Below are 27,924 nucleotides of genomic sequence, written 5' to 3' on the forward strand. Positions count from 1 at the left end.
GGGCATCCTGAGGGATGACCCCGGTGCCAGGCCCGGCGCCGGCCGCCTGATGCCGGGCGGGCCGTGCCGGGGATGCTGGAAAGAAGGGTGTTGCTATGGCAACGGGAGGCAGGGCCTGGGGTGGGGACCGGGCCCGGGCTGGGGCCGGGGGCTCCGGCGGTGGCTGTGGCGGGGCGATGGCGGAGCGCGGCCCGGCCTTCTGCGGCCTCTATGACACGTCCTCGCTGCTTCAATACTGCAACGGTGAGAACCCTCTCCACCCTTCCGACCCTGGCCCTGCCCAGCGCTGGACCCATCTCCTCCTGCCCCAACCTCCTGTTTCCAAGTCCCCATCCTCGCCCCTTGCTGAAGATCTCCATTTCTCTCGCAGAAGGACTCTGACCCCAGAGCAAGGTCCCTGGTCCTCAAAGCCCTGATCCCGGACCCCCCTCCCCCGCTTCCACCCTCCTCTTCTCCCCCCCTCCCCTCTGGGGTTGAAGAGGCAACGGCCTGGAGGTCTGGAACTCTGTCCCCCTTTCCCCTCTCAATCCTCTGGGACACCCCGCTTCTCCCTGGCAGAGGGATAGACAGATGAGGGGAGGGTGGGGTTTGGTGTTGGCTGTGGACTTGGTGTGGGACCTGGGAGGACCACCAGAGGACTTCACCTTTACTACCCCCCCTCCCCCAAATCCTTAGGCCCCACACCTTCCATCCATTAGGACTCACTTCTTCTCCCTAGACAAATGAGTATGATACCAGAAGGGCCATTGTGGGTGTCCGGCCCAGATGAGGGGTGCTGGAGGCAGAGGGGAGGGGAGATGGGAGGGAAATGGGCACTGAGGGTTGGTCCCTGGGCAGAAGGGCTGAGGGTGGGGGGATGGTCTGGAGGGATCAGAGGACTTGAGTCATGGTTTGGTGGGGGCAGGCCGAGGCCTCAGCATGCAGCTGGCCTCTCTGGGTGGGGGCCCTCTTCCAGTTTAGAGGCTTGCGCCCCTGGGTGCACACCCCAGGGACAGGGACCACTGCAGCTGGCAGAGGGTCAGGATGCTGGCTCATTTTGTCCTCCATTCCCTCTCTAAGAGGCAGAGTGACAGGGCTGAGTACCTTTTCCGCTGCTGGAAGGCTGTGTGTCCATGTACAAGTAATCTAACCTCTCTGAGCCTCAGTCTCCCCTTCCCTCCCCTCCTTCTAAAATGAGTATAGTAGCACAACTGCCAGAGTTGCTGGGAGCATTAGGTACCATAAAATTGAAATGTTGCTAAGCGTTTTTGCATGAACAGTGCCTGCCACATGTAAACCCTCTATAGCAGATCTCATTTTTGCTATACTACTATTAATGGTAGAAAAATGGGGATCAATACAAAGAGGTGACTGCGCCCTCCTGCCCCTCACCTATTGGCTGTGTGACCTCTGGAGAGTGTCTGTATATTTCTCCAACTTCCGTCCTTAGTTTTCCTCCTTCGCATATGCGATGCCAGCGGGACCCTGGGATTCCCTCCTCTTGAGTTCCAAGCCTTGACAGCTCTTTCCCCCCTCACCCCCTGCCCGACCTTGAGAGGCCCCCACCTTCCTCTGCAGGTCCAGGCACCGGACCAGAGAGGCAGTGGGAGGGGGCAGGGCGGGTGAGGTCCGGCAGGCGATTGGGCCCCCGGGGGCGGGGGGAGGGAAGGGAGGGGCCGAGAGCTGCACTGCGGAGACCAGCGGGCGGGTGGGGCAGCCTACAGCTTCGGGATGGCAGATGCGACCTCCACGCCCCGTCCCTGTTAATGCTGCCGCCTTCAACCCCACCCGGCTGGGAGCCAGGGCTTCCTCGGTTGTTGTCAGCAATGAGTCTGGGTATGAGTGGTCTGAGAGGACGGGGAAGGGGGGACCACCTGGGTGGCCCGCCCCTCCCATGTCGGGGAAACGGGCGGGAGGGGCGATGGAGGAGTTATTTGGCTGCACCCAAGGGCTGGAAGGAGAAGGAGAAACGAATCTAGGACGTGGGGTACACAGAAGCGAAAAAAAGAAGGGGAACAGAGGAAGCGAGGAACAGAGGAGAGAAGCTCCGATTAAAAAAAAAGAGTTTGGGTCTCCTGGGTCTGCGATGCGCTAACTGCAACCCTCAAATCTGCCGCCAGGGGGCGCAGGAACCCCGTCCTTGCAGGCGGCGCTAGGGTCCAACCCCTTAGTGGGGACAGAATGGGAAGAGGAGGGACCAGGCATGACCTTTTGGCTTGGAGAGTCTTGGAAACAGAGAGAGAGAACTTAGTCCTCGCGATAAAATATTGATAGTCTCTAGAAATCAATTCTAGAACATTGGTGTCACCGGGAATAAGTTGATGCCATCTTTAAAGCGCTGATATCACTCATAAATATTTAGCATCTTAGTCATAGCATCTTAAAACCAGGGTCGAAAGTCTATTGATGCGTAGACGCTTAGAGGAGAGGAGGGGACTTCCCTAAGGTCACACCTCCAGGGCGCTGAGCGGAGAAGAGCGAGGAGGCAAGGGGTGAGAGCCGTGGGGCTTTCCTTCCCGCTCGGGCCCTCTTCCTGGCCCGTCTCCAAGCGTCCCAGCCGCTGGTTGCGGGAGAGGAAGGGAGCGTGGCCGGCCCCGCTGAGACCCGGGATGGCAGGAGGGACCCCTCTGGCGTTGGAGGTCCTGGGTGACCCCCGCAGCTAGCTCTCCCCTGCCTTCCAGATGACAACTTGTCCGGTACGAGCGGCATGGAGGTGGACGACCGCGTGTCGGCGCTGGAGCAGCGGCTGCAGCTGCAGGAAGACGAACTGGCGGTCCTAAAGGCGGCGCTGGCCGACGCGCTGCGTCGCCTAAGAGCGTGCGAGGAGCAGGGCGCTGCGCTGCGCGCGCGGAGCACCCCCAAGGGCCGCGCGCCTCCGCGCCTGGGCACCACAGCCTCGGGTATCTTCGCTAGACCGGGGGGCTGAGATAGGGAGGGGCCGGACTGGGACCTCACCCTCACCTGCTTCTGTCCCCCTCACCCCCATCTCTCTAGTGTGTCAGCTCTTGAAAGGCCTTCCCACCAGGACGCCCCTCAATGGCTCAGGACCCCCGCGGCGCGTGGGTGGCTATGCCACGTCCCCATCCTCGCCCAAGAAGGAGGCCACCTCCCGGCACAGGTAAGGCGCAGCAGCTGGGGTCCCCCGCCTCCTCTAAGACCTTGTGGAGAGGGATGGACGCATGTGCCCCAACTCCGGTAGTGAACGGTGCCCAGAGGTCCTCGCCCTCCGCCCTCTGTCGCCTGCTGGCCTCCCAGGATCCGCCCCTACTGTGTGCTCTGTCGTCTTCACAGTGCCCGCCGCTACTTGTCACCAGAACGCCTCGCCTCGGTGCGCCGCGAAGACCCCCGCAGCCGCACCACATCCTCTAGCAGCAATTGTAGCGCCAAAAAGGAAGGGTGAGTGTCGGGGGCGGGGACAGGTCACAGACTGTGGGGCCAAGACCTCAGATAGGCATCGGAAAGGATGGGGAATTTAGGGTGATGCCCCAGGCCACGAGATCATCTGGTTCAGAAGACGGGGGCCGGGCCGGAAGCCTGGAGGGACCCGTCTGAGATAGCATGGTGGAAACGGAAGGCCGGGAGAGGCGGAGCCAACGCCGAGGGGCGTGGTTAAAGCCCTCAGGGGCCCCATTAGAACATGGGCGTGGATGGTCCGGGTCTCCTGGGTGAGCCAGGGCAGAGGTCAGAGAGGAGCTGGGTTTGTGGGCTAATGAATGAATGTCAAGGAGAATTCCCATTGAGTCTCAGGTGGAGTTTCTGCAGGGAATGGGGGTTCCAGAGGTAGGCGCGTGATTGGAATTTGAGGGTGTGGCCCGCATGTCAGCCTGGGCCGAAATCAGAACCCGGGGCCGGGGTCCCTGGGGCTGCGACCAGGTGGGGACGAGTCAGACGCAGGAAGCCGGGTGGAGCGGAGCCTGGGTCAGTGCCCCGCGGGAACGGGCGCGGTCGTAGGTGGGCCTGGCCAAATCTCCGGATGTGGAGGGACTCAACTCGAGGACTGGATCACGTGAAAGTGGTCGTAGTCCGAATGCCTGGCGGGACCCGAGGCGGGGAGGTCAGTTGTCAAGAAGCAATCAACTCAGGGGCAGGATCAGTCCAGTGGGTGTGATCGGAATGTCGGGCGTGGCCAACTCCTGGAGGCGGGGCCTTACCGAAGGACTGGGCGGGGCCAGGAGGCCGTGGGCGTGGTCAGGCCTGGGGCGTGAGAGTAAGGCAGGGACAGGATTAAAATACACACACATTTCAACACCATTCAAATAACAGCAAACACATACATAGACTTGTGCAGGCACTACTCCAGGCACTTAACATGAATGAACCAATTTAATCCTTGCAACCACCCCGGAAAGTAGGTGCTCTATTATCCTCCTTTTAAAAACGAGGAAACCGAGGCAGAGGTTGGGCAACTTGTCCACGCTGCGAGGCAGTGGCGGGGCTGGGGTTTGAACGCAGGCAGACACGCCCCCGAGTCCATGTTCTCAAACAACACTCCCCCCTCCCCTCCCCACCCCCCCATAAAAAGAACCCGGTATCAGGACCCACCGCCTGGGACCTGAGACCCAGTGTGACCCGCCGGCTCCCGGGGTCAGCCGCGGAGGGCGGGGCGGGGCTGGGCGCGGCGGCGCGGGCGCCTCCCAGGGCCGGAAGCGGCGGGGCCGGTCCCGGCTCCACCCCCGGTCCCGGAGCTCCGCCAGCCGCCGCCATGAGTAGCTTTGGAGCTTGGTGAGACCCTCGCAGACCCCCCTCCTCTCTGCGCTCCCGGGGCCTGAGTCCCAGGTGTCCCCCTCGCCAGGGACCCAGGCCCGCGAGCATCACTCCTTTCCGCCGACGGAGGGAACGGGGAGACACGCCCCTCCCCTGAAACCTTCACGGCTTTCCTTGCTGCTGGAAGTTTGGGGCGCTGTGGGAGTGGGGGTGGGGAGCGCTGGGAGAGCGTGCTGTTTAGGAGGGAGGGGTCCCCGGTGACTCCCCTCTTCCAGGATCGCGGGCCTGCCGCCTCGTGCTGTGTGATCTTTGGCGATCACTGCCTCTCTGGGCCTGTGTCTTAGGCTCTGCACGATCAACCGAGCAAAGCACACGGCCTGCAGAGAGGCAGCGCTCCGCTCCTGTCGCGGCCCCGGTCCTTTATTCATCAGAGGCCTCCCGGGTGCGGTGGGGCGAAGCAGCGGTGCCCCTCCTTTTCTGAACTGCTCCCTAATAAAAAGGATAACTGTTTTTTCCTTCTTCTTCTGTCCTGACAGCAAAACCAAAGAAGCTATCTTCAGCGTGGGTAAGTGCGCAGAGGGGGCGGGGCTTGGTTGGGGGCTTGCTCGGGAGAGACCCCCGAAGCTGGAGGTCTGGGGACCTGGCTACTAGGCTTTTGCTTCTCTGGCCTCAGTTTCCCCACCTATTTTTTTTTTTAAGTGAAGCCTGAAGGGGAGAGGGAATGGGGGTGGGGGCTGGTGCTAGCACCTGACCTCTCGGGGTGTCCTGGCAGAGGAGGGCTCCGTGAAGATGTTCCTGAGGGGCCGTCCTGTGCCCATGCTGATCCCGGATGAGCTGGTGCCCACCTACAGCCTGGACACGCGCTCCGAGCTGCCTTCCTGCAGACTCAAGCTGGACTGGGTGTATCCTCTTGCTTTAATCCCTCCCCTGCCCCCCCCCCACCTCCTTCACATCCCATCCCCCAGTCAGGAGCGGACAGAGGTCCTTCTGGGGTGGGACCACAGCACATGGAATTGTCTTTGTACTGAAGGCGGGGCTTCCCACGCCCCTAAGGCTTGAGGGGTCACGATGACCTGGAGGCGGAGGGAGCAACTGAAGGCAGGTTCACTGAAAGGACCTTGTATGATTCACTGAAACAGAAAATGTTTGCTGGGTGCCTTCCATATGTCAGATTCTCTTCTATTTATTTGCAAGCTGGTTCACGGGGCTAACCTTTTAAAGCTGGGGTGGGGGACACAGGATAGCACATTAGCCAGTGATTAAATAAACAAGATAATTTCAGCTAGTAGTAAAAGCTGGGAGTACAGTATCCTAGGCCAGTGGTTGGCAGACTGCGGCTCTCGAGCCACATGCGGCTCTTTGGCCCCTTGAGTGTGGCTCTTCCACAAAATACCGACTTCTGTGCATGGGCCACGAAGTTTCAATCGCACTTTACGTGCGCACCCGCACGTGGTATTTTGTGGAAGAGCCACACTCAAGGGGCCAAAGAGCCGCATGTGGCTCGTGAGCCACAGTTTGCCGACCACTGTCCTGGGCTCATCCAAGGGGAATAACGATTTCTCTGAGGAGCGGGCATGTGGACTGTGAGTTGAACAATTAGGAAGAACTCGGATGTTCCAAACAGAGCCCTCAGCGGGCACAAGGGCTCTGTGTCCAGAGTGAGCGTGGTGTATTTGACGAATAGAAGGTGGTAATGGTTAAGAACGCTGTCTGCGGAGGCTGGCACAAATGGGTTGAACCCCAGCCCAGCCTCCTGCTGGCTGTGTGACCCTTGGACAAGTTACCTTGCCTCTCTGGCTCTAAGTTGCCTCCTCTGAAAAATGGGTTTCATGATCTCAGATTCGGAGGGCTGTGAAGCGAGGTGTAAAGGTGCTGAGCTTGTAACATGTGCCCCATAAATAGGGATTATAAAATAACAACTAATCGTTATTGAACGTTTACATGCCAGGCACTGCTCTATGACCTTCTGGTTCATAGGTTGATGCTCAACCACTGAGCTACACCAGCCCGGCTGTTCTGAATTATTTGATGTTTAAATATGTTGAATGATATGGTCCTTCTCTTTTGTGGAATTGAGCATTTTTTTTAAAAAAATACATTTTTATTGATTTCACAGAGAAAGGGAGAGGGAGAGAGAGATAGAAACATCAATGATGGGAGAGAATCATTGATTGGCTGCCTCTTACATGCCCCCTACTGGGGATCAAGCCCACAGCCTGGGCATGTGCCCTTGACTGGAATCGAACCCGGGACCCTTCAGTCCGCAGGCTGACGCTCTATCCACTGAGCCAAACCGGCTAGGGCGGAATTGAGCATTTTTACAACCGGTGGCCTCCAGAGCTCTCAGGCCTGCAGGCTGGGAGTTACTACCACCACTTCCCAGATGAGGAAGCTGAGGCTGGGAGAGGGGACTAAGCCCTGTCCCAGGGAGTCAGCATAGATCTGAGTCAAGAACTCTGACTCTAGACCCCAGGCTCTTCCCAAAAGCCCCCTGGAGCTTGGGATCAGCATCCATGGGACCCAACCTTGTCTTCTCCTCTTGGCCTTGGTGTCTGCTCTGGAGGAGGCAGGGATGCTGGAGCCCAGACTGCCCTCGAGGCAGCCGGAAATACCCATGGGAATCTAGGAACACCAAGCCGTCATGCCAGGATGAGCTTGAGAGCATCAGATGAGAGGCAGCTGAGAGCAGACGGCCGCATGGGTCTCCTTTCCCATCTCAGAAATGGCTTCGAGGTGGAGCAGTTCCGGTGGGGTTGGGATATACATGTTGACATTCATTCAAATCTTTTCTGAACATTTTCTGGGGCCAGAGGCTGGGGATCCAGTAATTACTGTGACAGTGTCTGCCTGCCCTCCTGGGCTCACAGTCCAGTGTGGGGACAGACACCTTGACAGTGACAACTCAGAGTGGGCAAGGCTGGGATGGGGGAACCCTGAGGGGGCAGCTGCCCCAGCCTGGGGGTCAGGGAGGGCTTCTTGGAGGAGGAGTTACAGACGTAAACAGAACAGCCCCGAGTGCCCGGCCACGGAACTCAGTCTCACTGGGGAGCAGGGGCCATTAACAAGTCAACCAGATAATTACTAAGTGGGGAAGTGCCGTGGAGGATGAGCCTGAGGGCAGCTTGGAGGAGGCAGCGACAGCTAAGAAGGGTGGCAGGTAGAATGTACTGGGCAAAGGGAAAGCTACTGCCACAGCCTGGGGGGTGGTAATGACCTTGGCATGTTGAGGAACTCTAAAAACAGTCCAGGGAGGCCAGGAGCCCTGCTAGAGCCGAGTGGAGGCCACCCAGGCTGGAGGAGGAGCTTGGCTTTCTCCTAGGAGTCCTGGGGAGCCACAGGAAGTTCTCAACAGGGGAGAGTCGGTCATTCCTTCAGCAGGTACTGAATTTATACGGGGGAGGGAGAGCTGTAAAAGTAGGTTTATAGTGATGCGGATGTGAATCAGTTTATTCTTGTATCCTTATTTATTCATTAATTATTGTATTGTTTATTTTTATTATTATTCACTTACTTTTGCCACCCCTGGATGTCCGCTGTGCATCAGGCCCTGATCTGGGCATGGGGGATACAGCAGTGAACAAAATGGACAGACAGCCCTGCCCTCCCAGAGCGGACACTAGCGGAGGAGGCAGATAATTGCAGATAATTGAACAGATAGCATTAGATGCTGGTGAGTGCACAGCACAGAGATGGAGCGGGGAGGGGTGGCGGCAGTGAGGGTGCATGAGTTTGCAGTTTCAGAGAGCAGGGGCAGGAAGGCCTCCTCCAGAGCTGACAACTGAGCAGAGGGCGGGAGGAACTGAGGGGCCATGAGAGCTGAAGGGGAGGAGGGCTCCAGTGGAGGGAAGAGCAAGGGCAAAGCCGCCGAGGTGAGAAGGGAGGACAGCTCCTGGGCCCGGAGCTGAGTAGGGGGAGAGGAATGAAGAATCAGGGCCCATATCAGGTTAGGCCTCGTGCCTGGGCTTTTGTAAGGACTTTGACTTTGATTCTAAGTGAGGTGGGACCCACCCATAGGAAGGTTCGAGAAGAGGGGGGGTGTAAGCGGAATTAGCGTGAATGGGTTTAACTGCATCCCCGTGGGGGAGAGGGGGGGCAGGAAGTGATATTAATTTCCCGTGGCTGCTGTAATAAATGACCGCAAACGTGGTGGCTTAAAACACCAGAAAGCCCTCTCACAGCTCTGGAGGCCAGAAATCCCAAAGCAAGGGGTCAGCAGGGCCACTCCCTCCAAGGTTCTGGGGAGGATTTGTTCATGTCTGGCTCCTAGCTTTTGCTGGCTGTTGTTTGACAACCCCAGGAGTTCTTTGACTTGTAGCTGCACCACTCCAATCTCTATTTTCACAGGACCTTTTCTTTTAAAAAAAAAATATTTTTATTGATTTCAGAGAGGAAGGGAGAGGGAGAGAGAGACAGAAACATCAACAATGAGAGAGAATCATTGATCAGCTGCCTCCGGCACGCCCCACGTTGGGGATTGAGCCCGTGACCCGGGCATGTGCCCTGACCGGGATTTGAGCAGACTTCCTGGTTCAGAGGTCGATTCACATGGCCTTTTCCACCCCAGCTGATCTCATCCTAAAATCCTCAATTACACCTACAAAGACGCCTTCTCCAAGTAAGGCCACAGTCTCAGGTTCTGGCGTTAATATTTGGGTGGACATAATTTTGGGGGCCTACCATCATTCAAGCCCCCGAGGGGGGAAGGTTGGAAGCAAGAAAACCCACCTCCTGTTACCTGGTTGAGTTCGGCAGTCTGTCGGCACACGCAATGCCAAACAGGCTCCTTAACCAGCCCGGGCATCTCCAGCTATGGCTACCGGGGCCGAGACTGCCGCGCCAACCTTTACCTGCTGCCCACGGGGGAGATAGTGTACTTCGTGGCCTCCGTGGCCGTGCTATACAGCGTGGAGGAACAGAGGCAGCGGCACTACCTGGGACACAACGATGACATCAAATGGTGAGGCCTGGGAGGGGGCCTGGAGAGAGATGCTGCTGGGGACAGTATTGGGGGTGGGGTGGGTGGGGGCTGGGCCCTTGGTGGCCTGCTGGCTGAATTCAGAGGGGAAGAGTGTGGATTGGTTATATTTCAAATATTGGTTAATTTTCTCAAATGCCTGGATATTTCACTTCCTTTGAAAACTTCTAGCTGGCACCCCAGATAATCCAGCCGTCTGTTGGACCTACTTGGTGTGGCCACTTATTTTTCTTTTTACTTAACTTATTTACTGATTTATTTATTTATTTTTTTTAATTTTTTTTTAAATATATTTTTTTATTGATTTTTTACAGAGAGGAAGGGAGAGAGATAGAGAGTTAGAAACATCGATGAGAGAGAAACATCGATCAGCTGCCTCCTGCACATCTCCTACTGGGGATATGCCCGCAACCCAGGTACATGCCCTCAACCGGAATCGAACCTGGGACCTTTCAGTCCGCAGGCCGACGCTCTATCCACTGAGCCAAACCGGTTTCGGCTACTGATTTATTTTTATTGATTTCAGAGAGGAAGGCAGAGGGAGACAGAAACATCAGTGATGAGAGAATCATTGATTGTCTGCCTCTTGCACTCCCCACACTGGGGATTGAGTTTGCAACCCTGGGCATGTGCCCTGACCGGGAATAGATCTTGAGACCCTCCAGTTTGCTAGCCAACACCCTCACCACTGCATATACCAGCCAGGGCAGTGGCTGCCCCTTTAAGTGGATGCCCTCTCCTGGCCATTTGTGGCACTTGTGGTACATTTGTGGTGAGACCACGGGCCCAGGTCTTGCTTCTGAGCTGGTACCTCTTTATTGATACTGTTTATTGACTAAATAACTCAGTCAACCAACTGTAGAATGAATAACCAGGCATCACGACTGTGGCATGCTGTCGGGGGGGCTCCTGGCCGCCCTCGCTCCCACTGAGCCCTGTCCATCTGTCCTCTCTCTCTTCAGCCTGGCTGTCCACCCTGATATGGTCACCATTGCCACTGGACAGGTGGCAGGCACCACTAAGGAAGGGAAGGTAACGGAGTGACGAGGGCAGAACCAGGAGACGAGTGGGGTCTCGGGGGGGGGGGGGGCAGGCAGCTGGGCCGCCCCAGGTAACAGGCCTCTCTTCCCTGCAGCCACTGCCACCCCATGTGCGCGTCTGGGACTCAGTTTCTCTCTCCACTTTACACGTGCTGGGCCTGGGCGTGTTTGACAGAGCTGTGTGCTGTGTGGGCTTTTCCAAATCGGTAAGTCCTGCACCCACCCTCCCCTGCCCCCCACCCCCAGAATCTGGAGCCAGCACAGCACCTTCCCGCTGGCCCCTGGGGATGGATGTCACGGGTGTAGGCCATGCTCCTGGCGGAATCACTCAGGCCCTCCGGGCTGGGCACCCATCTCTGGGACTTCACAGACCTGCTCTGTTAGCCTCTATGAAGGGAACCCGTAGGTCCCGATTGCCCCAAACTCCTCCATGATCCCTTGTAGATCAGGTAACGCTGTTGCACTGCTTCTCACACCACCTTTCATTCTCCAAGGGCCCTGACTCCTTAGGCATTTTCAGGCCAGTGTCCAGGGAGGTGGGCCTTGTTGTAACCAGATGGGTGTTGGCGGGTCTGGGCAAGATAAGTAAAGCAATTGAGAGTAAGCCTTTAGGAATTTGTAGAGCAAGTTGACATTCCCACACCAAGTCCAAGTATGGTGGTGTGTTGTTTTTAAAACCATATTTTACATTTTTATCATTATTTTACCAAAGTGTTGGTCGGTCAGGGATCGGGGAATAAAAAACAACCAGTCTTCCCACAGACAGGTTAAGAAGCCCTGGGTTAGAGCCTCACAGGTTTCCTGAGTCCTAACGAGACAGTTGAGAGCTTTGGGAGGAAAAAAGCGATTTTATTGCCCGTGTGTGTGTGTGTGTGTGTGTGTGTGTGTGTGTGTGAGAGAGAGAGAGAGAGAGAGAGAGAGAGAGAGAGAGAGGGATCCTGCAAAATCAAAATTAACCTGTGTTTAACTAAAGATTTGAAAAAATATCTTGTCAAGTTAATTACTTGTTTAACTTCATATACATAAAAGGCATTTCATAGGAAAATGGAGATTAGATGGTCTCGGTATGAATTCCTGACTGCAAGATGACTGCAGAGAAATTGTAACTGAGGGCAAATTAGACACACTTCTTAGGGACACGTCGTTTCAAAGGGAAAATTATAGAAACCTTTTAAACGTGTGTATGGCTCCCGGATAGGGAGTGTATTTTCATGTGCTTGATGTAACGTGGGCCAGAGCCTTTGCAAATCTTAAAACAGGTCTGAGTGGCAAGAGCCCCAGTGGGGGGAGTTTGGGGGGGTGGATCCTGACCCACCTTGCCCCTCTCTCCTAGAACGGGGGCAACCTGCTCTGTGCGGTGGACGAATCCAACGACCACGTGCTTTCCGTGTGGGACTGGACCAAGGAGGCGAAGGTGGTGGATAGCAAGGTGGGGTGACCCTTCCCATCCCTCCTCCTCGGGGTGCCCCGGGGGGACCGGCTGGATCTCAGTGGTTAGGAGTCTGGTATGAGATAGGCTCACCCTGACACCCTGGCTTTGCATTTGCTGGCTGGTGACTCTGGGCTTGCCCTCTCTGCGCCTCAGCTGCCTCATCTGTAAAATGGAAGCATCTTCCTTGTAGGGCCTTGGCTTTGATGCTGGGATACGGGGTGGGTGGACCAGGCCCAACAGAAGGGTTGGTGTGAGGTGGCTGTTGACTCTACAGTCCTGCCGGGTCCAAGACCGACCTTGACTTGCATCCCTGGGCAGTGGCCTCCTTTCCAGATGAGGGGCCTTGGGCACGGTGGAGGGGAGAAGTCCTTGTCCAAGGTCACACGCCAGTGCTGGGCTGGGGGTCGGAGACCTGGGTTCTGGATTGGGGCCCACGGTTTGGGGAAGGAGTAATGGTTGAGAGGCTGGGCTCTGGGGTCAGACCTATGTGAGTTGATGCTGAACACGATGCTTACCTGGCTGTGTGGCTTTAGGCAAGTAACGTCACCTCTCTGAGCCTCATTTCTGCTTTGTTTCTTTTTAATGTATTTGTATTGATTTCAGAGAGGAAGGGAGAGGGAGATAGAAACATCAGTGATGAGAATCATTGATTGGCTGCCTCCTGTATGCCCCCCACTGGGGATGGAGCCCGAAACCTGGGCATGTGCCCTGGCCAAGAATTGAACCGCTGCAATCTCTTGGTTCATGGGTCGGTGCTCAGCCACTGGGCCACACCAGCCAGGCAAGCCTCGCTCCTTATGTGTAATAGGGGGGCACGGATGAGCCTTACCTCATAGGGTGCCCTGGGGATAAATGTAAAGTGCTTAGCACGGTGCTAGGTGCCCAGTAGGGCTGTCCTGGTGCCTTGCTGTTAGGTAAATGAAGACGCCAGTAAGGCTTCGCTGGTGGGCCCTGCCTCCTGTGCCTTTTGCCCGGAGAGGAAAGATAGACAAGTTGGTGCGCAGTGCACAACCCACGCCGCTGTGCGGGGCGCTCCTGCGTGGGGTGGGTGTGGCGGCTCCGGTGGTCTGAGGACCTCATTCAGATCCCCCGTTCCCCAAAGTGCTCCAACGACGCTGTGCTGGTGGCCACCTTCCACCCCACCGACCCCACTGTGATCATCACCTGCGGGAAATCCCACATCTACTTCTGGAGCCTGGAGGGGGGCAGCCTGAGCAAGCGGCAGGGCCTCTTTGAGGTGAGTGCCGGGGTGGGGGGAAGGCGGGGAGGACAGGCTGGGCCTGAAAGAGGCAGGCAGGGACACCCAGGCAGACAACAGGTACTCCCGAGGGTCCCAGAGGCTGCGCTGTTGCCTGCCGGGGCCTCAGTGTCCTCTATACCATGGGGTGGATGCAGCGATCTGATGATCCTCCTTAACACTGAAATTGTGAGGATTAGTGGGGTGACGAGTTTAGCAGCTCCTAGCAGATAGTATAGGCCAGTGGTCGGCAAACTGGCCCCTTGAGTGTGGCTCTTCCACAAAATACCACGTGCGGGCGCGCACGTACAGTGCGATTGAAACTTCGTGGCCCGTGCCACGGGGCCAAAGAGCCGCATGTGGCTCGCGAGCCACGGTTTGCCGACCACTGGTATAGGCTGTCAATATTATGGACCCACAAAGAGGTCAGAGGCCGACTGGCGGAGAGGAACATGCACCGAGGCAGAAATCCAGTGAGAAGCAGAGGGCCCAGGAGAGAAGATCCAGGGGCACTTCCGATGGGGCTCCCCTGCCTTTGGTGGGAGTTGGGGCTTCACCCCAAAAAGAGAGGCCTTGAGAACACCAGGCACAGATGGAGATGAACTGGAGACACTGGGAAGAGGGTGGGACGGGGCTGGGAGGATGACGTAGAGACAGAGATGGGGAGGAAGGCAAGGAGGGAGAGGGGAGGAGTGAGGGTCAGGGGCGAGGGGAATCCAAGGGGAAGAGAGCAGGGGAAACTGAGGACAGAGAGGGGAACAGAAGTTAGGCAGGAAGTGGGTCCAGGGGCGGGAAAGAGACAATGGGGTCAGAAACTGGATGACGTGAGCACTCCATGGAGGTGGGTTGGAGGTGGGGATGCTCCACGCAGGTCCTCACCCAAAAGCATGGAGGGTCCTGGACGATAGGTAAGCCTGGGAGGCCACCCAGCTCAGCGACCTTGACACCTTCCCCTCCTCCCCCACCTTAGAAACACGAGAAACCCAAGTACGTGCTGTGTGTGACCTTTCTGGAGGGTGGCGATGTCGTCACCGGGGACTCTGGAGGGAACCTCTATGTCTGGGGCAAAGGTCAGTGTCATCCCACCTGTTTGGCCCCCAACCCAGTCCTCCCTAACCCCCTTTAGCTGTGTCTCCCTTCCTCTGACTCTGCTGTGTGGAATGTATGATTAAACAGGCTAAATCCTTACGTGTTCAATTCCAACACCCCCATCAAGGCTCAGCTCCAATATCCCACCTCCGTGACATCTTCACTTATTTCCCACCCTTGTTCTCTGCAAATCCCATATTAGGGATCAAGTTTGAACTATTAATAAATGGTTTAACCTAGTTGTGGATGGATGGATAGATGGAAAAGTGGTTTGTCCCAGAGAAATGAATGAGTGAATGAGGGAATGAAGGGGTAGCCAATGAATGAAAGAATGAGTAAATGAATAAAAGAATTGAGTAAATGAATGTTGTCCTACCTAATATTGGATGATTAGGTGAATAGACAACTAAAAAAATGAATGGTTGTCCCCCTAATGTATGACTGTATTAATGAATAAGTTTTTTCAGTGGATCTATAAAGTGATGAATGATTGATTATCTCAGCCAATAGATGAATGTGTTATGAAGACTGGATTGTTCTAGGAAGTGGGTTGATTACTGAATAAATGAATAAATGAGTTTATTGTTCTAACCAATGGCTGGGCTCAGCATAAATGTTAATTAGATAATTATTGATTGAATGGGTTAATGAATGAATAAACGGATGGCTAGATTGACATGTAAGTGGGTAGATGAGTGTAATGGACAGATGGAGAAGTGTGGATGGTTGGCTAGAAGGATGGATTGATTGGCGAGTGAGCACTTGGATAAAACAGGGTGACTGAATGGATGAGAGATGGATGGATGGGTGCCAGGAAGGAAGGAAGGGTGGATGGCTGGATGAATGGACAGATGGGTAGATGTGTGGCTGAGGAATGAAGAGGTGGATGGACAGACCAGTAGATAGGTGAGTGGAGGAATGGATGCCGGTAGATGGATCAAAGGGTGGAAGGGTGGAGGAGAAGATGTTAGTTCCGATGGTTGAATGGATGGATGGCAGGGTATTGGAACAGGTGAGTGGAAGGGTGGATAGAAGGAAAGGTGGTGAATGGCTGGGTGCAGGATTGAGAGTGTGAGGTGCTTTGGGGGGTCAGTACAGGGGAAGCTTCCCTATGCTGACCCCTGCCCCTGCCCATCCGATAGGTGGAAACCGCATCACACAGGTGGTGCCGGGCGCCCACGATGGTGGCGTGTTTGGGCTCTGCGCCCTGCGGGACGGGACGCTGGTGTCTGGAGGCGGCCGCGATCGGAGGGTGGTCTTCTGGGGTCCTGACTACAGCAAGCTGCAGGAGGTGGAGGTGAGGAGGGGGAGGGGCTCCTTCAAAGGTGAGGGGACCCCTTCTCTCCCCAGCACGTCACTCCCAGCCCCACCCCTTTTGTGTCCTCCCTTCTCCGCGTTTGCCCGCCCAGGTGCCCGAGGACTTTGGCCCCGTGCGCACCGTGGCAGAGGGCCGGGGAGACACGCTGTACGTGGGGACCACCCGCAACTGCATCCTGCAGGGCTCGGTTCACACGGGCTTCTCGCTGCTCGTCCAGGTGAGCTCTCTCTTCTGCACCTGCCCGCGCCCCTGGCCCGCCGCCTCTCATCTCTTCCCTGTCTGGTTTTTCCTCACCTCCCTGCCCTGTCCCTTTCCTCTGGCCTGGAAAACACCATTTTCCTTCCCTTTACTTGCTCCTGCTCCATAACCATCGGAACTAACATCTTCTCCACCCATCCACCCTTTGATCCATCTACCCGCATCCATTCCTCCACTCACCTTTCTACTGGTCTATCCATCCACCTCTTCATTCCTCAGCCACACATCTACCCATCTGTCCATTCATCCAGCCATCCACCCTTCCTTCCTTCCTGGCACCCATCCATCTATCTCTCATCCATTCAGTCACCCTGTTTTATCCAAGTACTCACTCATCAATCAATCCATCCTTCTAGCCAACCATCCACACTTCTCCATCTGTCCATTACACTCACCTACCCACTTACATGTCAATCTAGCCATCCGTTTATTCATTCATTAACCCATTCAATCAATAATTATTTAATTAACATTTACTCTGAGCCCAGCCCTGACCCAGGACCCCTCCCCAAACTAGCACAGCAGGGGGTCCCAGAACCCCATTCCCGCTGAGCTGCCCGGCTCTTCTGATGAGCGTAGTGTCCTTTCCTGTTGGTAAGGCCATGGCAGGTGTCACACAGGCTGCACACACCTTGGGCCACGTACCTTCCAGGTGCCACGTACCTCTCAGGAGCCGGCCTGCCTTTCTTCCTGCAGCTCAAACGCTCACTCCTCCCTTCTAGAGTGCCCAAACCTTCTCGCCACCCTCCCACCCCCACCTAGCAACCCCACTTCCCTAAAGGTGTAGAGTGCCATTGTCAGGAATATGAATTCTGGGTGTGGCTGCCTGGGATCTAATCGCAGCCCTGTCACTCGTGAGCTGTGTAATCTGAGGCCAGTGAGAAACCTCTTTGTGCCTCTATGAACCTGGGGAAGAGCGGCTGACCTCACGGGGTTTTGTGATGATTCCGTGGGTCAGTTCACATGCAGCATTTGGAATGGTGCCTGGCACAGAGTAGGTGCTCAAAGAGTCTTGGCCAAAACTGCTCCTTGTCCAGCGGCCCCCTTCCTTCACCCCCTCCATCATTTTCCCCGATGACAGGCCAGCTGAAATCCATGCCACTGCCTTTAGATCCCCTCTTTGGCTCTAGTTTCCATAGAAGGAGATGAACAAAGGCTGGAGGGACCGTCTAGGTGTCCCCAGAATAGACCTTAGAGACCCCTAATGATATCATCAATATTTTACATGATTTATTATATTCTAATTAGATTATTAGCATTACTATTATATTGATACCAATTATTATAGTTATATTATTAATGTTAATAACATTATTATTATTTTACTGATTTGAGAAAGAGAAGAAGAGACAGAGAGAGAAGCATTGATTTGTTGTTCTCCTTATTTATGCATTCTTGGTTGATTCTTATACATGCCTTGACTGGGGATCAAAACCACAACCATGGCTTATTGGGATGATGTTCTAACCAACTGAGCACCCGGCCAAGGCAATGACTTATTATTAATTAAGAATATATTAATAGTCTATGTTGGAAACAATAGTAATGGCCACTTCCACTTTGTAATCACTTTATTCTAGCCTCATGCTCTTCCCCTCCATGATTTGAGTCAGACACCAGCACTGTGATTAGCGCCATTTTACAGAAGGTCAAACTGTGGCCCCAAGAGAAGTCCCCTGCCCAGGTGACTGCCACAGTCAGTAAGAGAGAGCTGTAGGCAGACCCCCCAGGCGGGGTACACGGGATCCCACAGCCCTCTGGGTGCCAGCTGACTCCCAAAGTCAAACTCCTACCCGTCTGTTCTCTTGTCTCCCACTGTGCAAGCTGGGAAGTAGAACTGGAGGTGGGGGGGGGCTTTTGCCTCGAGCCACACACTAGCACAGGTCTGCCCTGTCACAGCCTCCTTCAGACACTGGGAAAGGCCTTCCCTGGGTCACCTGTGGGCAGGCGTGTTGCTGGGCTAGTCCAGCTCCTCTTTCTGGCATCAGCTTTGGGGAAAGGGCCAGGATTTGTGGTCTCCAATCTGCTGTCTCCCATTTCCGCCAGGGCCACGTGGAAGAGGTGTGGGGCCTGGCCACGCACCCCAGCGGGGCCCAGTTTGTGACATGCGGGCATGATAAACTGGTGCATCTGTGGAGCGTGGAGTCCCACCAGCCCCTGTGGAGCAGGATCATCGAGGTAAGGGCACAGGGGACTTAACACCCCTTCCCGGTGGGTCAGGACTCAGGGCACCAGGTGGAAGCCACGCTCCGTCTGTTTAAGCAGAGGATTTAGCGCTCCCTCATAGACTCAAACCCTCACAAACTCGCTGGGAAGGGCTGGAGGGGAGGGTCCTCAACTGGAAGGATGCCCAGAATGCCATCGAACCGACCTTCCAGGGGAGCTGCTGTCCTGCCACAGTCCGGAGGGTGGGGAGCCAGGAACCGCTGAGTTCAAGAAACTGCCGTCGCTTTAGCTGCGATCCAGGAACCAGGAAGCTGTGGTCGCTGCCAGCGTTGGCTCTAGAACTACACTGTCCAAAACATGTGGCTGTTGACACTTAAATTAACTTTAAAATGTAAATAGTATTAAACATTCAGTTCTTGGTTGCACTAGCTTCATTTCAAACATGGGGCTAGTGGCTCCCATATTGGAAAGTGCAATAGAGAACATCATCATTGCAGAAGGTTCTGTAGGACTGTTGCGCTCAAGCAGGGGCGGGGAACGTCGGCCCGTGAGCCGGAAAAGGCCCGTGAAATCATTGGTCTGGCCCTGCCAAGGCTCCAGGGTGCGTTAATGAAATGTTTGACCAAATATAGCAGGCTAATTTTTAAGCTGATAATTTTGTTTTGTCCGCAAATGATGTTATAAATATCCACATGGCTGTTGGCAGAAGAAAGGTTTCCCACCACTGCCACTGCTCTAGAGTGGCCCAACAGTGGCTATATTTTCACTGACCAAAAATGGATACTCTTTGTCCTTGCTTGTCAAGGCTAGTAATTACTCACTAGCATAGCAAATGTCATTGCTTTCACGACCCAGCTGGTCAGTGGGAGTGGCAAAAGTGGGGCTTCTGCCTCTGCCTACCGGAACCCACAAAAGCGCAACTTATTGCCCTGGCTGGTGTGCTAAGTGGTTAGAGCATTGGCCTGCTCACCAAAGGGTCAAGGGTTCGATTCCTTGTCAAGGGCACATGCCAGGGTTGCAGATTCGATTCCCAGTTGGGGCGTGTGCAGGAGGCAACCAATTGATCTCTTTCTCTCTCTCCCCCTCCCTCCCTCCCACTCTCTCTAAAAGTCAATGGAAAAAGTATCCTTGGGTGAGGATTAACAACAACAAAAAAAGTGCAACTTATTGTCGAACCCGAATCTCAGCAGAATCATAGCTGCAAGGCATTCTGGGCAGTGTCGTTTTTTAGCTCCCCTGGCTGTGCAGTGTGGGACTTTGGAAGGTCAGTTCCTCATATCCCCTAGACCAGTGGTTGGCAAACTGCGGCTCGCGAGCCACATGCGGCTCTTTGGCCCTTTGAGTGTGGCTCTTCCATAAAATACCACGCGTGGGCACGCACGTACAGTGTGATTGAAACTTCGTGGCCCATGCACAGATGTCGGTATTTTGTGGAAGAGCCACGCTCAAGGGGCCAAAGAGCCACAAGTGGCTCGCGAGCCGCAGTTTGCCGACCACTGCCCTATACGATTCTTTGAGGCTTTGCTGCCAGAGTACAGGGTTACCTCTGGTTCTGGAACACGTGATGGCATTTGAACTTCTGTGAATCAGGAATGGTGTGCCCGGAAATTGTTAGGGCGTGTATAATAATCATCCCAGTTGCCTAATTGAGCAGCTACTATATGCCAGGCCGTAGTTGAACACAGCAGTTCTCCAGCTTGCCAGGGCATCAGAATCACCTGGGAATTGTTAAAAACGCAGAATCCCAAGCCCCATCCAGAGTGTTGATTCAGGGGTCTGAATTTGAGGCTAAAAATCTGCAGATGGTAATGAGCTCCCTCCAGTTATTCCAGTTTAGGTGGTTTGCTGACCATGCCTAGAAAAACCACTCAACACGTTATGCACATCATCTTTTTAACTTCTCCCTCTCAGTTTTCACAAGGGTGAAAAATCCCCACTCAGAAATAGGCTCAGAAAAGTAAAATCCCTCACCCATCATCTGTGTAATTATAATTTTAAAAAATAATTTATTTTTAAATTTTATTTATTGATTTGAGAGAGAGAGAGAGAGAGAGAGATGCTCCATTCATTTATGCATTCATTGGTTGCGTCCTGTATGTGCCTGGACTGGAGATTGAACCCACAACCTTCACATATCGGGATGACGCTCTGACCAATTGAGCTACTGGGCCAGAGTCACAGTGTATTTAAAATTACAGCTGATCTTTACTAAGTGCTTCCTGTGACCGTCTTACCAGCTAACCAGCCTAAGGACTTTACCCCTTGCTTATAACGATCCTGGAAAGTGTGGATTGATCTCCATCTACCAGATGAGACAACCGCGGGACATTTATTTGATGTTATATAACTAGGAGGTATTGGAGCCACTTGGAACCCAGGTCTGATTCCATGGTGCTCTCTACTGCCTGTGAACCAACCCAATGCCCCCAAAACTTTAAAAATGATAGTACCCAGGGCTGGGTGTTAGATAAAGGTGTGGGAAACAGTCCTTCAGACACACCTGGTCATAAGTTGGCATACTTTTGCAGAAAGCAAATTGATATTATATATCAAAACTCCTTTTTTTAAAAAAAAAATATTTTTTTATTGATTTCAGAGAGGAAGGGGGAGAGAGAGATAGAAACATCAACGATGAGAGGATCACCGATCAGCTGCCTCCTGTCCCCCCCCCCCCCCCCTCGGTGATTGAGTCCAAAACCCAGGCATGTGCCCTGACTGAGAATTGAACTGTGATCTCCTGGTTCATAGGTTGATGCTCAATCACTGAGCCAAGCCGGCCAGGTTATATCAAAACTCTTAAAAATATCGATACCTTCGTCCCAGTAGCCTCAACTCTAGAAAATTACCTAAGTAAAGCATCTTGGATGAATCAAGCTGTGGGAACTCGAACAGGAGTCAGAAAGGATCCAGAACCCACAGTGACAGGAGGGATGCTTTCTGTTCGAGGTGGCTTGTTAGAGGAAAGGGGACTGATCCCAGCGTGTCTGAGGCAGTGGGTTCCTGGAGGGCAGAGAGGGAGGTGAGAGCCTCGTTGCCTGGCTGCGGCCTGGGAATGGCCAGATGGTGGGGAGCAGCCCTGAGCCCTGCCTCTTCTCTCCCTCCCAGGACCCTGCCCGCTCTGCTGGCTTCCACCCCAGTGGCTCTGTCCTGGCTGTGGGCACAGTGACTGGCAGGTAAGGCTGAATTGGGCATTTGGGGAGGGCTTCTCTGCTCTCCTCTCCCCGAACTGTCCCTTCACCCCCGTTCCCTACTGTCTCAGAGTCCACAGAGAACATTAGTTAGGTACCAGCTGTTTACCAAGCAAGACTTGATCTCCCAACATTCCTCTGGAGTCAGCCTCTCCCCCAAATTTCTTCTGGAGCCCCTCAGGCCCTACAGATTGCCCCCCCCCCCCCATCAGCTCACCCTCCTCCTCCACTCCCATGCCTTCTCCTTAAAGATGGTTGCTGCTGGACACGGAGACCAATGACCTGGTGGCTATCCATACAGATGGCAACGAACAGATCTCAGTGGTCAGCTTCTCGCCAGGTAAGGGGCAGGGCCTGGGACCTCGGAGAGGCAAGGCCTGGGAACTGAGCCTCGGAGCTGCCGTCAGGGGGACCGGGACCGGGACGGGTGGGGCCTGTGTGGCTGGGCCTGGCTGCAGGTCTGGGACTGTAGTGGGGATGGAGCTTGGGACTGCGGAGCAGCCTGGGATAGTGGGGGGCTGAATCTGAGCGAGGAGGGGGCGGAGCCTGGGTGCCTCCTCATAGCCCCCTCCCCTCCCCCAGACGGGGCGTACCTGGCGGTGGGCTCCCACGACAACTTGGTGTACGTGTACAAGGTGGACCAAGGCGGCCGCAAGGTCAGCCGCCTGGGCAAGTGCTCGGTGAGTGGGCAGTGGCCCCGGCCCGCGCCGCCACCCTGTCTAGGGGGTGCAGAATTAACCAGTTTTCTACCTCAAGGGAGCACAGCTTCAACCTTCAACTGACTGCCCTGCTCACCTCAAGGAGTCTTAGCCCCGCCCACACACTCACCCCATCGTGTTCTAAGCCCGCCCCTTTGTGTAGCCCCGCCCCCACGTTCTAAGCTCCCCGTGTAGCCCCGCCCCACGTTCTAAGCCCGCCCCTTTGTGTAGCCCCGCCCCCACGTTCTAAGCTCCCCTTGTAGCCCCGCCCCCACGTTCTAAGCACCCTCCGTGTAGCCCAGTAGCCCCTTGTAGTCAAAGCCCATCCCTCTGTGTCTAGCTATGCCCACGTGTTCTAAACTCCCCGTGTGTTTTAAGCCCTTTCTGTCTAGCCCCGCCCCCGGGAGCCTGGCCCCGCTCCCACGCTCCGGAGCCCTGTGTATCTACCCTTTAGCCCCTCTGTGTTCTCACTGTGCCTCTGTATTTTGCCAGCCGTCCTTCCTGTTCTCATCCCGCCCCCTCCAGCTCTAACTCGGCTCCTTGCCGCCCCGCAGGGCCATTCCAGTTTTATCACCCACCTGGACTGGGCCCGGGACAGCAGCCGCTTCGTCACCAACTCCGGGGACTATGAGATTCTGTACTGTGAGTTCTCTGGAGTTCTCCTCCTCCAGCCTCGTCATTTGCGTTGGGTGATTGGCATGGCCTTCCTTGAGTTCCGGCAGGGGAGAGAGGCATGGGCTTCTTCAAGTCTCTCTCCTCTGACTGTTGTATTTAGGGGCTGTTCTGATTGGTCGGTTTCCTGCTTTCTGATTTCCTACCTGATAGACCCCGCTTTTCACCAAGTCCTCCCCTTTCTGGTTGAACGGGTAGGGTCCAGGTTTCTAAGCACATGCCCCTGCTCAGGTCTTGGGGCGTCAGGCCCCAGAATCCAGCCCCCGTGGCCAGTCCAGAGAGGCGGAACCAGCCCTGGGACCCTGGCCTCCTGCCTTGGGCCTCAGTGCCCATCTAGGATATGGGTGGGTCAAGTCAGTAGTTCCTTCAGCTCTGAATCCCTCCCCCCGTTTTCTGCCCCAGGGGACTCAGCCACCTGTAAGCAGATCACCAGTGCAGATGAAGTGAGGAACATGGAATGGGCCACAGCTACTTGTGTCCTGGGATTTGGGGTGTTTGGTAAGTTCTGGAATGGGGAAGGTATCACTGAACCCAGACGTTTGAAGAAACATCCCTGTCTGGTGGCTTTCACAGTCTTTTTCTATTGGTTACCTCCAGGGCAGGAAACTCACTCTTTTACACCTATGGGCAATATCTGAGTTCTAGGAGGCCAGGGGGTGGTGTTAGATGACTGCTGAGGCCGCCTGGACCTGTAATGTAATGAGACCAGATGGGTGGTGGCACCTGGTCCAGAGAGAATTATACTGCTCAGGCCCCAGCCACTCCTTTATTCAGGCATTAATGCAGTTAGCAACTACTTCCTGAGCACCTCTGTGGGATGTGGTGGTGACTACCGTGGCCCCAGCCTGGGTATCATGGTGTTTATAGTCCGGGGGGGAGACTGACCTGTCCCTGGACAGCCCAAAGTAGACTGGGCAGGGACAAGGAAGCCCAGTGGTGGTGTCTGGCCTGTCTGTGATGGAGGAAGGGACATCCAATATGGAGGATGAGATATTCCAGCACGGTGAAGAAGTCTCTGGGCCAAGCATGTCAAACTCCATGGCTAACTTGGGCCAAATAAACAAGGCATGTGGCCCGCGGGCCACAAGTTTGACATGCTTGCTCTAGGCCAGTGGTCGGCAAACTCATTAGTCAACAGAGCCAAATATCACCAGTACAATGATTGAAATTTCTTTTGAGAGCCAAATTTTTTAAACTTAAACTATATAGGTCCATTGTTATTAACTTAATTAGGGAACTCCTAAGCTGGCCTTTGCTAAAAACGTCCTCAGTCTGATTGAGGTTGCTCGCTGAGGTCGACCCCTTCCAACTCTCCCATCCGCAAGCAACTCGTGCATGAATCGCATGCGCCTCCCCTGAGCTGCGTATCCCATCGCCCGACCGACCGACACCCCCCACTTCTTCTAACGCCACTTCTTCAAAATAGACTTGCCCAGGCTGAAAACCGACTTCTGTGCATGGGCCACGAAGTTTCAATCGCACTGTATGTGCGCGCCCGCACGTGGTATTTTGTGGAAGAGCCACACTCAAAGGGCCAAAGAGCTGCATGTGGCTCGCGAGCCGTGGTTTGCGACCACGGCTCTAGGCAAAAGGGCATAATAGCACGTACAGAGGCCCAGAGATGACACAGAGCTTGGAATTTGGAGAGATGCAAGAAGGCTAAATCATTGCAGAGTTCCAGGGGAGCACTAGTGAGGACAAGGCTGGAGCAGTGGGGGGACCAGGCCAGGCAGAGCTTGGGGGATCACGGTAAGAAGCCTGGACTTTCTCCTGAGGCCACCAGGGAGCCGTGAAGGATTCTGAGCACTGCGGGGTCAGGGTCAGATCCACATTTCCAAAAGATCATTCTGACGCCCATCCCTGGCTAGAGACAGGCTAAGTGAAAGGAAGCGGGGGGGGGGGGGGGGGGGCTGGGGTCAGGACCTGTTCCTCTTTGCGGGGGGTCCCTGGCTCCTGCTGACATCTTACCACCAACTCCCCCCTATCTTGCCCACAGGGATCTGGTCCGAGGGAGCGGATGGCACTGACATCAACGCCGTGGCGCGCTCCCATGATGGCAAGTTGCTGGCTTCAGCTGATGACTTTGGCAAAGTCCACCTGTTTAGCTACCCCTGTTGTCAGCCTCGAGTGAGTCCCTCTGGGGGCTGGCAGGGTAGAGGTAACAAGCAACAAGGGGGGCAAGTTTGAGGCAGCCCTGGTCCACCACCAGCCCTCTCTGGGCCTCAGTTTCCCCAACTGTGTAAGAAGGGCAGTGGGCTTGACCCCAAGGGCCTTTCTTTTTTTTTTTTTTTTTTTTGTTGTTGTTTTTTTTTAAATATATTTTATTGATTTTTTACAGAGAGGAAGGGAGAGAGATAGAGAGTTAGAAACATCGATGAGAGAGAAACATCGACCAGCTGCCTCTTGCACATCCCCTACTGGGAATGTGTCCGCAACCCAGGTACATGCCCTTGACCGGAATCGAACCTGGGACCTTTCAGTCCGCAGGCCAACGCTCTATCCACTGAGCCAAACCGGTTCCGGCCCAAGGGCCTTTCTTAACCTGAAGGTTGATGCATTTCAGAGTCTGAAGTGCTAAATCTCTGAGCATCTGCAATTTTGAGATCTTTTATCCTTATTAACTCAACAAATATTTACTGAGCACCTGCTGTGTGCCTGGGAACAGGGGATAGGTACAGCAGTAAACAAGTCAGATGAGGTCACTGAGCTGACATTTTTTTTTTTTAATATATATCTTTATTGATTTCAGAGAGGAAGGGAGAGGGAAAGAGAGATAGAAACATCAATGATGTGAGAGAATCATTGATTGGCTGCCTCCTGCACGTTCCCCACTGGGGATCAAGCCTGCAACCCAGGCATGTGCCCTTGACTGGAATCGAACCCAGGATCCTTTGGTCCGCAGGCTGACGCTCTATCCACTGAGCCAAACCAGCTAGGGCTGACATTTTTTTTTTTTTTAATCCTCACCTGAGGATATTTTTTCCATTGATTTTTAAAAAATATATTTTTATTGATTTCAGAAAGGAAGGGAGAGGGAGAAAGAGGTAGAAACATCAAGGATGAGAGAGAATCATCGATCTGCTGCCTCCTGCACGCCCCACACTGGGGATGAGCCCACAACCCAGGCATGTGCCCTGACCTGGAACCGAACCGTGAACTCCTGGTTCATAGGTCGATGCTCAGCCACTGAGCCACGCTGGCCGAGCTTTTCCATTGATCTTTAAAAAATATGTTTTTATTGATTTATAGAGAAAGGAAGGGAGAGGAGAGATGGAAACATCAATGAAAGAGAATAATGGATTGGCTGCTTCCTGCATGTCCCCCACTGGGGATCGAGCCCGCAACTGGGGCATGTGCCCTGACCAGGAATTGAAGTGTGACCTCCTGGTTCATAGGTCAATGTTCAACCACTGAGCCACACTGGATGGGCTGAAAATCAAAATTTTAATGTGAATTCCTTCGATTTGTAAATGTCAGCAACCATCTTTCTACCAACACTGAGAAAAATTCAACTCATCCACAGATCACCAGCAAATAACCTGTGTTTACCATAAAACTTGGTGTTAATTTTACCAATCCCTGCTTCTAACAGGTGAAATTTGCTTTAGCATTTTATTATGAAATTTGCAGACATAAAAGTAGAGCCCTAGCCAGTTTTGCTCAGTGGATAGAGCATCGGCCTGTGGACTGAAAGGTACCAGATTCAATTCCAGTCGGGGGCACATGCCCGGGTTGTGGTCTCAGTTCCCAGTAGGGCCATGCAGGAGGCAGCCGATCAATGATTCTCTCTCATCATTGATGTTTTTCTCCCTCTCTCCCTCTCCCTTCTTCTCTGAAATCAATAAAAATATGTTTCAAAAAAAAAACAGTGCAGTGAAAAAAAAGTGCAGTGATCCCTTCTGTACCTATTTCCCATGTTCAGCTATTACCATATTTGGCATTTACTTAAAAAAAGAAAAACCATATATGACCTTTTAGCCTCTCAAATTAGCATTTATAGCTCAAAAATAAAGATAATTCATACATATTTACAAATCCATGCTCATACCCACTGGTTAACATTAATTTTTTAATATAATCTAATACCCTGTATTATTAGATCTGTATTCATATTTTCCTAATTTCCCCTCAAATGGCCTTCTACACTTGGTTTGTTTGAATTAAGGTCCGGACATTGCATTTGCCTGTGTCTCGTGTCTTGTCATACAGAACAGCCTCTCGCACGTGCACACTCATTTTTGTGTGCGCCATTGGCCTGTTGAAGGAATCAGATCAGTTGCCCTTGTTCTTAAGGGGGGGTGAGTGTGTGTTATTAAGCAGAAGAGAAGAGGGTTAGCTTGGGAGGACTTGGGGTGGCATTGCCCCTTTTGACCTTTCACTTCTTTTTTTTCCCTATCGCAGGCCCACAGCCACAAATATGGTGGACACAGCAGCCATGTGACAAACGTGGCCTTCTTGTGGGATGACAGCATGGCCCTGACCACAGGGGGCAAGGACACCAGCATACTGCAGTGGCGGGTGGTCTGAAGTGGGGGTGGGGAGGGGTCCCGGAGACATGGGGCCGAGGGAGAGTCAGGTGGCAGGGCTGGAATTCTATTTTCGGGAGATGTCTATTGCCGAGTAGAGTAATATATACCCAGAGTATGTCTATAGCAGAGAGGGTTATGGTGTTGGGAGGGTGGACCGACAGACAGAAGTCTCTATTTATCAGGGTGGGAAGAGGGGGTCACATTGTTTTGTGGGAGCCATTAGGGTGCTTGGTTTGGGGTGTTTTTTAAGTTTATTCTTTTATATCATCCAGAAATAAAGACATGTGCACTGAGGTGGCGTGTCATGGATTGTGTCTACAGGCCGGTGTGAATGAGGGATGTGTGTGTGCATGGATTACAGTGTTTATTACTTAGGTCTTTATCGTATACAAGTGACAGAAACCAAGCTTGTTCTAACTTAGGCCAAAAGAGAACTCAATTGACCCTCAAATAAACAAGTAAGTGCCTCTGGGCTTCAGGGCCATTGAACCAGAATTTGAGGGCCACCGGGACACTCCCATTATACCTTCTCTTACCTGCCAGTCATCATTTGTCTCTGGCGTCAGCATTCTCCACACCACAGAAACATTGCACCCAGCAGCTGCAAAGCTCACATCAACCAGCCTTGGGCCCCAAGGC

The 27,924-nt window shown here is 53.9% G+C and overlaps 1 protein-coding gene across 5 annotated transcripts; it reads left to right on the forward strand.

The window, feature by feature from the left end:
• Window positions 1-27,578, forward strand: EML2 (EMAP like 2). Of its 5 annotated transcripts, none has more exons than XM_059666128.1 (22): window positions 15-243; window positions 2,661-2,879; window positions 2,974-3,097; window positions 3,271-3,375; window positions 5,220-5,248; window positions 5,456-5,585; window positions 9,491-9,640; window positions 10,621-10,690; window positions 10,794-10,904; window positions 12,032-12,127; window positions 13,233-13,367; window positions 14,338-14,437; window positions 15,599-15,753; window positions 15,866-15,991; window positions 18,079-18,210; window positions 21,304-21,371; window positions 21,638-21,726; window positions 21,969-22,066; window positions 22,639-22,726; window positions 23,159-23,254; window positions 24,753-24,883; window positions 27,158-27,578. In XM_059666128.1, exons 1-22 carry the CDS (start codon window positions 96-98, stop codon window positions 27,281-27,283), a joined length of 2,526 nt encoding a protein of 841 aa, XP_059522111.1. In that variant the 5' UTR covers window positions 15-95; the 3' UTR covers window positions 27,284-27,578. The 5 variants fall into 5 exon arrangements, 4 of the variants coding, with proteins under 4 accessions (XP_059522111.1, XP_059522112.1, XP_059522113.1 ...); XM_059666129.1 differs by lacking the exon at window positions 15-243 and adding an exon at window positions 1,791-1,815; XM_059666130.1 differs by lacking the exon at window positions 15-243 and adding an exon at window positions 2,332-2,471.
• The last annotated feature ends 346 nt before the right edge of the window (window positions 27,579-27,924 follow it).

The sequence above is a fragment of the Myotis daubentonii genome, chromosome 15 (assembly GCF_963259705.1).
Source record: "Myotis daubentonii chromosome 15, mMyoDau2.1, whole genome shotgun sequence".
Taxonomy (NCBI): domain Eukaryota; kingdom Metazoa; phylum Chordata; class Mammalia; order Chiroptera; family Vespertilionidae; genus Myotis; species Myotis daubentonii.